This window comes from Suncus etruscus, chromosome 5 (assembly GCF_024139225.1).
Source record: "Suncus etruscus isolate mSunEtr1 chromosome 5, mSunEtr1.pri.cur, whole genome shotgun sequence".
NCBI classification, from domain to species: Eukaryota; Metazoa; Chordata; class Mammalia; order Eulipotyphla; family Soricidae; genus Suncus; species Suncus etruscus.
Genome location: NC_064852.1, coordinates 144,785,854 through 144,798,054, shown reverse-complemented (window position 1 = coordinate 144,798,054; position 12,201 = coordinate 144,785,854). Strand labels below are relative to the sequence as shown.

Below are 12,201 nucleotides of genomic sequence, written 5' to 3'. Positions count from 1 at the left end.
GCACCAGGTTGTGTTTACCATATTTGATATGTTTTACTTAATTCAATTTCTAAACTATAGGTAGGTGATATTTATTATAATCTCCAGATGGGGAATCACAGCTGCAGATAGAAAATGATTTCCCACTGGTTCCTAGACAAACTGGTTTTTGAGTCACTGCTCTTTACTTATCATTCACCATAATGTAATTTGATTCAGTTTGTCCTAGACATAGTTACCAATAAAGTTGCATAAAAATATCACTGTTGGGGGAGGGCAGAGTTGGTAAAGAATTGCTTTTCTGGGAGCGTAGCAGTAAGGTGTTTTCCTTGCACACACCTGACCCAGGATGGACATCGATTCACTCCCTGATAACCCATATAGTCCCCAAAGCCATTTCTGAGCACATAGCCACCAGGAGTAACCCCTGAGCTTCACCGGTGTGGGCCACAAATAACAAAAAAATAATAATAATTACTTTTCTCCTCTTAAATGTATATTTGAATGAAATTTTCCACAAGATGTAATTTTAAAGTTTTTTAATGCACAAAAAGAACATCCCAGAAACAGAACAGGTACTGACTCATTAAGGATGAAGCAGTATATAAAGGAGGCTCCTCTCCACTTAGTAAATATGTATATAATGTATTTAGATGTGAAAGGAGGCAAACACTTTAGGGTTAAATGCAAAACCTAAAGTTGTATACAACATTCATATATGGCTTATTATCTCATAGCAGTAATATATTCATAAGGATGTATATGACATTTACACTCACAGGGAAGATGCTGTTGACTCAAATATTAAACAAAAATGTCTAAGAGGTAGTTTTGCCAATGCAAGGTGATTAAGAAAATAAACAAACAACAAAAATTACCTTGCTTTGGTTATTTCCTCAAAAACTGCAACCATGTCTTATTCTAGTTTTCTGGATCAGTCAAGAAAATAAGGATGCCCTAAAAGAAGCTAATTCATAACATTCTCAGAACCAATTTTATCAAATGGACAAGGTTGTTTTTAAAAACAATACCTTGAAAACCCCTGAAAAGTCTCCAGAGTATTCCTTTTTTAGTTTAGATTATTAAGGAGATTTTTATTCAATTGATAGCTATTAAAATATGAACTGAAAATTGTATGAATTAATCCATTATCTCAGATCTTCACATGGTCAGATGGGGTTAATTTCTACAGTGACCCAAGAACAGTGATAGTTGTCCTGTTATTACAAATCAGGGACTGCTTTAAGTTGTGTATCTGTCTACACAGATACATATATAACATACGTATACATATCTGAGAGGATCTGAAAGAGTCTTAGCTAGTGAAATTGCATAATGAATATCCCAAGTGATCATATATAATTCCCAAAGTTTCAAAAATCAACAAATTTCTACTCAACTGAAGGTTAGACTTCTGACTGATAATTGCTGCATGCTGCTTTATTGGTGGGACATGGAAGGGGAAGCTCTATCAATATTCAAAATTCTTTGACTCTGGTCATTTGGGTATATACAAACTAGCTTATCCTATCTTTACAATGAGAAATAAGTCCATAAAGAAAAGTTTCAATGGGGCAACAAAACACTGGTCAATTCTCAAAAACTAGGTCAGTTACCAGACAATGGTTAGGAACCACTAGAAAAAAAAAATGACATAATATTAATCAGGTATGACTTGGTACACATATGAAAGCATAAATATACAGGAAATCGGAGGCTTAGATGTGGTCCCAGCAGACTATGTACATATTAGAGGTGTTGCGACACTGAGCAGGAATCTCTGTGGCATCTCCCCAGCTAAAAATATTCTCATCCCATAGCAGTTCTACGGTAACAGCTGCTGTAAACCATGTGTAGAGGGACAATAAGCAGATAGCCACCTATGATTGATCCTTGAAAATGCATACTATGAGAGCCAAGGTCCCCAGTGGAACAGCACTTTGCCTGCTGAGTATCTCCTTTGACACACATCTGCACGGGTTCATTCTCCAGCGGTGATCTCACACCTCTTGCCTCTTTGCAGTGCCAGGCTGGATCTCTGGCTCCCACGCAGTCAAGTCACTTGAGATCCACTGACTCCTGCTTCCACTGACTCAGGTCACAAACTCCTGCCTTCACAGTCTCCAGATGCAAATCAAAGCATAAATTACAGATCCCACACCCGTGGCTCTTCCTTTCACAAGATTAGTGGGAACAGATGCTGGTCAGGGCTACATAAGGCCGCCCACCAATGTCCATAAATGGAGAGTAGCTTTGTGCACTGTTGCAAAAAATACATCCCTCCCAAAAGTCCACCTTCTGTGTCTCACTTTTACTGGTTTGCTCTGTCTGTAGCTAAGAAGACGCTGTGCTGCTCCTGAGCCCTTTCTATCAACTTCCTTTTCTTCTTCTTGTTCTTCTTGGTCTTCCGTGCTCCCTTCCCTAGAGTGCAGGGGAAAAGAAATAAAGACTATGTCAAAGGAACAAAAAAAAAAAAAAAGAAAAAAGACTTTCTGGGGGAATGAAAACACAAAACACTGAGTTTTACACAAAGCCCATCTGGAAAACATCACCTATGGAAAAAGTAGTCTCAAAGAGAAAATTGTTCACATTAATTTTGATGGAATAATAATAATTTCCTAAATTGGATATGCTGTCTAAAACAGACTGATCTTCCTGTTACGGAGAACTGGCATATTTAAAAACCTCCCAGCGGCCTGATCAGTCACGAAAATATCATCCTGCCACAACTATTCCATTATCCTCCTACTTTTAACAATACAACTCTTTATTAGCCATCTTTACATCTTTCTCCTGTTTGACCTGTCAGTGTGTTGAAAGAAAATAAGCATCTATCTATGGTAAATATACTAGAACTTTCAAAACTCCTCTCCCAACCCTATGGGGGGAAAAATGTCTTGCTTTTAACACAATTCCATCCATGTTCTCCAAGGGTGAATATATGCTAGGACATATGTGGCAGAGTTCTTTCCCTTCTATAAATATTCATGAGGCCATCATTCATTAGGTGGTATGTGGTTTCTTATCCACACCCACTAAATTATGTTCTTATGAAGTGTTCTTATTAACAGGGCAAGAAAAACTGCTTCCCATCCCCCTGAGTTAGTCCAATCTTACTACAAGGAAAATCTAACTATATTACTCTATTTCTCTTCTTTGCTTTGCTACTAGGAAGCCCAAACCACAAACTGATGGTTTCCTCCATCATTTTTTAAATGCAATTTCCCCTGCTTCTTTTACTTGTTACCTCTGTGGTTATGGAACTCCGTCTTTTTCTTTAACATTTCTCTGCAAATATGTGTAGATTTGTTAAGAAAAATAAAAGAACAACAGAAGCATGTACATTAGGTCTATTACCCTCTTTAAGTTCTAAAACACAAGGCAATCATAGAATTTTTAGAACACAAAAGAGCTAAGAGGGCACTTATATTTTATAGAATGTTAAGTTAATGCCTTACACTTTCAGTCCAAGAAGGTGGTTTTGTTTTTTATTTTAGGCCACACCCAGCGGTGCTCATGGCTTACTCCTGGTTCTGTACTCAAGAATTACTTCTGGCAAGCTTCAGGGACCATATGGAGTGCCAGGAATCAAACCTTGGTTGGCCTAGTGCCAGGCAAGTGTCCTACTTGCTGACCTATTGCTCTGACCCACAAGAAGGTTCTTATTCATCTATTAGAATCCTACTGTCAGATGTTCATAACTTTATTATCTAGTTCTGCTAAGTTTTCTCTTCTGTGGGCACATGAATTAGACACTGCAGCATTCAATAGCACAAACAGAGCATTCAGTTCTCATCTTTTCTTTCCAACCTTCCCACATCTAAGAACTCAAAAGTTCAGATCCTTTTATTACAGGAACATAAGGTGGTCAGGCTTTCAATCCATGGAGCAGAAAAGGAGGCTGTGATAAGAAAGAAACAAACCAGAACATAGGAAGATAGATACAGGTCTCAGGAAATAAGAGTCACACAAGTTTGAAGAGAGTGTGATATTTCTGAATAAGGAAGGTGTTGTTCATTTTGTCCTTCTTATCAGAAAGAGTTTATTTTGTTTGAGAATGGAAAACAGTCACATTTAAGATTCTGGCCTGTAGCTGATAGAGTGGACATTCTAAACCTATTTACCAACATGTTTTATGACAAGAAACAAGCTTAAAAAGAAAAAACTAACTTTTGACATTACAGGATTCTGCTGCACAAGAGCCCAAATATGAACATGCCCTCTTTTTAAATTATGAAGAAATTATGAAGGTCCATGAACTTAGCCTGTGGTTCTCATTACATTCTGGCATAAATGTTACAATGGCATTTTGCCATTTTTAAACATAGTTGAATCCACCCTATGAAGCCTTAGTTAAAGCCATCATTAATCAAAGAAGCTGTAGTTACAACTGTATAGGAACAGTACCAGAGCACACAGAATAGAGATGAGATACGTTGCATAAAATGGCATTTTAAAAAAGAAACTTCCATTAAACTTTCATGAAGGAATATGTTATATATTCTCTACACAACAAAAAGTCCTTAATCAAAGAAAATAATCTTTGTTGGACTAGAGAGATAGTACAGGGCTTCAGACACCTAAAATTTCATGCAGTAAACTCTAGTTCAGTTCCTGGTGCTACTTTGTTTTTTGACAACACCCAGCAGTGCTCAGGGTGTACTCCTGGCTCTGTGCTCAGAAATCACTCCTGGCTAACTTTGGGGACCATATGAGATGCTAGGGATAAAATCTGGCTCAGCCGCATGCTAGACATATGCTGTTCTATTGCTTAGGCACCTCTGGCACCCCTTTTGATCCCCTGAATACTGCTGGGTGTGTCTTACCACTCCTCAATGCCCAATCATCACTGACCACATCGCTTAAATAGATTTATTTAATATCTGGAGTTTCCTTAAAAAGCAAATCAAAATCAGGTGAATAAAAAAGATCATTACAATGATCAGGTTTTAAAATGTGTTTTGTTAAGGTAGAAATATACTGAACGCTATTTAAAGAACTTTGCATCTATTATTTCAATTCTCATATAAATTATGCAGTTGAGCATAAAATGCATAATACTTTCACTAATAGCAAATCTCTGCTAAAGGACTAAAAGCTCATTTTTAGAAATCAATGTCATAAGTTTACCTAATACATAAATGTCATTGTCAATATCATGTCTCTGGGTCTCCTAATATCAACAAACAAGGCATAAGGAATAATAATATAAGGAAGTGACTCAATAGTGGTATAAAACAATTCATATCATGGCAAAACTTCAGAAATTCTTTTGAAGACTTATATACAAATTTTTCAAATTGTACAATTGTTCCATTGGCAATAATTCATACAGAACCATTCCAACTAGAGATGTTTTGAGAAACTTAATTATAACCCTAAAATTTTTTCTCAGAAGTCTCTTTTGAATGACATCTCTGTGCTATTGGTTCATTTTTTTTTCTTATATTTTGTCAGCCCCGTTTCTCATGTAGGATATTTTTCAAATAGTGAAGAATTAAGATGATCAGCCAAGATTTGACCACGAAGAGGCCTAAATTAACTGAAAATATTTTGTGGTTAATAGTAGACTGTTTTGACTTTAAGCCCAAGTCGAAGTAATAAAAGAATATTAAAACATAACCTAAGATATGAAAGATATAAGAGGTTTGTACATATTTTCAAATCCCTAGCATTTAAAAAATATGAAATTGGTAAGATTAAAGTGATCAAAAATAGATTAACTCTGATTTTTTCTTGTTTTGGGGCCACACCCAGGGGTGCTCAGGGTTTACTTCTGGCTCTGAGCTCAGAACTTACTCCTGGCAGATTCAAGGGACATATGAGATGTCAAGAATCAAATCTGGTGTTTGCAAGTCAAATGCCCTACCTGTTGTGCTATAGTTCCAGCTACAGATAATCCTGATTTTACCTATCTACTCAATAACAATTAGTTCATATTTAAAAACATGCTAACCTGTGCCTCTATTTAACTTTTTTTACAGTGATAGGTATAAGATTAGACTCAGAATGTGACCCCAAAACCCCTCTACCGCCTTGCTCCAGATCTCCAGGGCTTCCCCTGGGCCACATGCCTGGGTAAGCCAGCGAGGTGGGTCCCTTGGAGGAGCTTGAAGGTTACCCTAGGCTTAACTTGTGGGTGCTGAGAGCTGCTTGGTTGCACTAAAGCAGTCACTGGTAATTTTTTACCAGTCTATATATTTAAAATATACATTAATAGCACTCCCTGTCTTTGAATTATGTTTTTGTGTATGCAGAATGTCCATTTTGTTATCTGCCCTTTCGCACACCCCTACAAAAGCTCATTTTTTTTCTTTAACTTTCTCACCCCCTACCATCATTACTCCACATTTACCCTTTTTACCTTCAGTACTGCAGAGTCTTCAGTAACAGGCCAAAGTGGTATACTAGAGTTAACACTGCCCCCAACTATTTCAAAAGGCATAAAATGGACACGTATGTCTTTTCAACATTTTATGTGTATTTTCTTTGACAGCTATAGCTCTTGCTGAATATTTTCTTATACAGTGACGATTTTCTCCATTTTTTATCTTTTCTTCTCTTTGTGAACTGTTCAATAGGGAATTTAGTGAAAAAGTCCCTCAGTTTAATGCTTATGTTTGAACCAAGTCACAGGTATTGTTGGACGTGTTCTTATGCCCCCATATCACCAATAACACCACATGGCTTTATCTTGTTTGCATAGGCACATTAAAACGGGAAAATACTATACATACAAATAAGTTCTTATCTAATAGAGATGGGAACACACAAGTCTTGTAGTGCAATGGGACCTTACGCCCTGAACATTGACATAATGACCTGGCACAGATCTCAGAAGAATGGGCATTCTCCATTCACCCCCGATCTAGAGAAACCATCTATGAAACATCCAAGGTTGTCTATAACATCACCTGGAAGCAATCCTCTACCAGGAAAGACCCTACCGCTGCTCTGACATCGACCTACTCAAAAGAGACTTCCCTTAACACTGAGAAGACTTAACAACAACGACCCGCTTACTGGACAGGGTTTTCTGAATTGTCCTTCAATTTTGAGGTGAAACTAGAGGATGCTCCACACCAGCCTAACTTTAATGTAAGATATGCAGATTCCAGGATCTTTAATACAGAAACCTGATGCTAACAATAGAGACTGTGTGAAAAATAAAACTGTATTGGCAATACAGACAATGACTTGGATTGAACAAACTAGTTTGCCTGGAGCCTAGAGTTGGTCTTATGCCAGGAAACTTCAGGGGTAGGGTCTCCTTGTATTTAGGCCAAGGCTTTTCCATTCCATGTCCCCCATATTTTGGTGGGCCTATGCAAACAATATTTGCCACTCTAACACGTTTTACTGTGCTCTTTTGACTCTAAACCTTAAAAAAAAACACTTAAACTTTTGATGTTAACTTAAACTAATAAACATGTGCATGAAAATGTAAAAATAATACTATGTCTTCAATGTTTAAGGAGTCACATAAATTTCATAGATTTAGATTGCTTTATGTGCTGCTAAGAAATGTGAGAATGTACTACAATCTGGGGACTTGTGGACAAAGTAATTGTACATGGGTTCTGTTTTATTTTTCTTAATGTTCTTTGACAGTAAATTCAAAATTTAGACGTCAGCAAGAGGATTTCTTCTGAGAATTCTGTTTATGGGTGATTGTCCTTCCACTGTAACTTTACCTTGTCCTCTTTCTTTGCATCATTGTTCTTATAATTAAAAATAAAAAAAATTAAAAAAAAAAGATTAGAGTCAGAATGACTTCTAGACTTCAAATTTTTAAGTTTATTCATCCTGTCCACTTAGTTATATATAACCCCAGTCACCCAAAGAACAAGTCATAGATTTTACTTTTTTACTTTTTCAATTATGAGAGAAGACTTGAAGATTAAGCATATTGCCAGTCTCCAGTTCTTTTAACATTAGTGACAAATCCTACCTGTCTTTTTCTGGAGTGCATTCAGAATTCAGTGACTGTGATATACTTACTAATTTACCCTCTTCAAGAACAGGCAGAATATGTGACCTAAATAGAAAGTCTTCTTAGCATGGTATGTGTTATTATAAGACCAGCTCAGCTTGAGAGCTTTGCAGGTAAGCGCTGTGATTAATAGAAAAGGATCTCCTCTGTAAGAAGGGCCCTGCAAAGTACAAAGTAGTCTTGTAACTGAGATGTCTAATGAGGCTTTTATTTACGTGGCCTTTCAGTTTCTACATGAGCTGACAATAATCTTTAACTTGGAAGTTAGCAGTGTGTGTATGTGTGTGTGTGTGTGTGTGTGTGAGAGAGAGAGAGAGAGAGAGAGAGAGAGAGAGAGAGAGAGAGAGAGAGAAAGAGAGAGAGAGAAAGATACAAACAAAGAGAGAGAGTGAGAGATAAACACAAATACAGAGCAGGGAGAGAGAGACACTATGTAAAACTATAGTGAACCTCGGATAAAAGATGCATGAAATATCACTAGCAGAACAAGATTTCCATCAAAATGAGCAAAGTCAAAGGTACTATCAAAGCCACACTCTAACCAACATAATTACACTGATTTGCACACATGTGGAAATGGTCCAACAGGATGTCATATCAACTCTCCTACAAAGCAAAGTGAATTGTCCCTTCTGGAACTACTAATGTCCAGCTGCAGATTACTTCTATTAGAATCAGAAAAAATAGATGAGTTTTGAACCAAGGTATCCAGCAGACTCACAAATTACATGAAGCTGTGAAAATATGGACACATGGTCAGACACAAATTTCTCATTCTCACGAGCCCCCGAATTGAAACAAATCCTTGCAGTATTTGCTCTTACAAGGCTTATGAGTCTTTCCTTCACTGGTACAAGGAATTAAGAATCAGTATGGGTCACGTTATCTGGGGTTTGTATTATAATTACTGAGTGTTATTGAGAAAGACCTGAGAATGCCAATTCAATGATGAAAAGAGAAAAATGCTGCAGCTGTGTCTATGAAAAAATAACAACTTCTTCATTCTTCATATAAACACACTCACAAACTGGGGAAAGTAAGCCAGTGAAGATGAACGTAATTAGCTAAATGCCATTCTCAATCGCCATCTGAAACCAGGTCTAATACTACATTTTACTATTTGCAATTGTTCTGATTAGAAACTTGGGCTTCACTGAATTGAGGACATTTACACAGAGACTGAAGTATCACCTCGGAGAGAGTCTCTCGTTCTTCAAAGCAAATAACACCAAGGAACAAGAAGTAAACATATGCTTCATACACATACCAAGTCATTAAATCGTATTTTAGAGGAGGTACTGGAGACAGGAAAGGTTGCTTCCACACCTGAAGTCACAAAAACTGAGTAGCAAATACATGATTGTGCTATGTCTGATGTGGACAAATTAAGTTTATTCAAAAATGAGTAGGAATTGAGATTAAATTATTTAGGACTGACCGATTATTTGTCGAACAAAGATCAGCTACTTATTAAATGTGTTAAAAGCTGACAAAAATTAGAGAGCTTAAAATAATTAGTTTATAAAGAAATAAAATTAGCTGGTAAGTATAAGTAAATAATAAAATCTCAACAATTAAAGCTGCCTAAAGATGCCAAGGAGAGTTGTCTCTACAAAACTTCTTTTTTGTTTTCTGTTTGTTTGTTTTGTTTGGGGGAACACCCAGTATACTCAGGGGTTACTCCTGGCTTTGCACTCAGAAATTACTCCTGGAAGGCTCAGGGGACCATATGAGATGCCAGGGATCAAACTCAGTTTGGCAGCACGCAATGCACATATCCTTCCTTCTGTGCTATCTGTCAGACTTTCTTTACAAGGATTCTTAAAACTTAAAATACCTAAAGCATTAAAATTTTGACTCAATCTAGAAAAATCATATAACCTTGGACATATATTTATGCATAAAGATGTTTATAAAAATTATGACTACTATTATTATTAATTAAAATAAAGCATGTTTTCAAATATATAGTACTCTGTCATTTTCGGTGTGGCAATTTAATCTATTCTAAAGGGTATTTATTATACTTTTGCTTGTCCCTAAAGTTTGTGGTAAATGAAAGAAAGTTTTAATTTAAAAAAGTGTTTCTTATTGTGATGACAAGTAGATTCTTGAATATTCGATAATGGAATCCAATATGAAAAGCTTAAGAATTGCCAATATAAGGGGCCGGGCGGTGGCGCTAGAGGTAAGGTGCCTGCCTTGCCTGCGCTAGCCTTGGACGGACTGCGGTTCAATCCCCCGGTGTCCCATATGGTCCCCCAAGCCAGGAGCGACTTCTGAGCACATAGCCAGGAGTAACCCCTGAGCATCACAGGGTGTGGCCCAAAAACCACAAAAAAAAAAAAAAAAGAATTGCCAATATAAACAGTTACGGCATTGTTAAAGAAAATCAATGTTAGTTTATCAAGTTTCTTTTGTGTAAATGGAAGTCAAAGTTGGCAAATACAGTGTACATGGGACTTACCACAGTGTCTATATAGCCTAAAGAAAGTCTTCTCAATGTTTATAACAGTTCAGAAAAATATATTGATGGTTATGTTAAACCATCTAATCAATCAAAGGAATGAGTGGCTTAGAATGAGTAAATCATATATCTGTTTTGGGCTATTCATATAAAGAATAATTGAGACTATACTTTGATTCTCTTCTTCATGAAGTACCATTGCATTTTAACTATGTATCTGTTTGAGGATAAGAAACAACATGTATGTCCCCTTTGTCCTGAGTTTGACTAACTTCTATTTTTCTTTTCAAACATCTCCTAGATAACTGACTTTCAAAATATTGTACAAGCTGATTAATTCTCAACTAAATATCACAATCACATTTTCTGATGAAAAAAATCTGAAACAAACTTGTAAATTCTAAAGGACTGATATATAATACGCTACCTTTAAGAAGACTACTATGTATGTTGAACTTTAAGTCATAACTTGAAAAGCTTCCAAGTGGTCATTTAGCCATTACATCTTTATAAAAGGGCATGTACTTTTGAAAACCTACAATCAGAAAACAACCTTTAAGCATCTGTTCTATTCACAAGGTGACTGGTAGAATCCCAACCATCTCAGATCAAGATCGGGGTAGGGCAGGGAAATTACATGGAGGGGACATGACAGAAGATCAGAGGTGAGAGATTTGGGGCATTTTGTGTGGTGAAGTAAAGTATCTATACACAGGACCAGAAATGTCAACACTATTATAAACAAATTACTTTCATTTGAATCATTTTTGACAACTAGATGAAAATAAATGGCTTGGCTTTGGGGGCCACACCCAGCGGTGCTTAGGGGCTTTGTGGTGCTTCTGGCTTTGTGCTCAGAAATGACCATATTTTTGGTACTAAGACACACACATCCCTCCCAAAAAAAGAGTGCATCTTATGAAGAGAATGCCACTTGGAGATGAAGCCTGAGTGCATGGGAGGAGAGCATCTAGAAGCTAACCACAACGAGTTGTGAGTTCAGTTAGAGAAATAACTAGACTGACAACCATCACGACAATGGTAGTGAGTGAGAAAAAAAGAATGCCTGTCTTGAATACAGGCGGGAAGTGGGGGGTGGGGGGGGGAGGGAGATGGAGGGCATTGATGGTGGGAATGTTGCACTGGTGAAGGGGACTATTCTTTTTTGTAACTGAAAACAAACTACAAACATGTTTGTAATCATGATGCTTAAGTATAAATTTAAAAAAATAAGTGTGCATCTTATGCTCAGGTGCATCTTATAGAGCGAAAAACACAGTACTCCTGGTAGTTTCGGTAGTTTCAGGGGACCATATGGGATGCCAGGAATTGAACCTGGGTGAGCTGTGTGCAAGATAAACGCCCTACCTTGCTGGGCTATCACTTTGATCCTGAAATTAAACTTCTTTCAAAATAGAAACATGAGGAACATTCTGAATACTTTACATACATATATGTCTACTAATTTGTAATAAACCAACTCTGACAGTTCTATATATAAAAATCTTGTCATTTTACTGTAAAAAAGAAATGGCATAAAATGACATCCTTTGTTTTTAAGACTTAAAATGTTTTCATAAAAATTTTATTAAGCATGAGTCTGTTACCTATTGTTGAAAGAACTCAGTTTGGTTTCAACATCTTTGTTTTATGTACAGAATGATGAAAATGGAACAAAAGCTAATCCTGAAGAACAGTTGAAATTTTATATCACCACTAATTGTTCCCATTTCAAAATGCCTTCTTTTATAGTTCTAAAGGT

At 36.7% G+C, this 12,201-nt stretch overlaps 1 protein-coding gene across 1 annotated transcript in view; it reads right to left on the bottom strand.

Moving 5' to 3' along the window:
• Positions 1-503: 503 nt before the first annotated feature.
• RSPO2 (R-spondin 2) overlaps positions 504-12,201 on the bottom strand; it is a 179,542-nt gene continuing 167,844 nt past the window's right edge. Inside the window, 1 exon segment of the mRNA XM_049773926.1 lies at positions 504-2,400. Coding sequence (XP_049629883.1) covers positions 2,291-2,400 — 110 coding nt within the window. The 3' untranslated portion in view covers positions 504-2,290.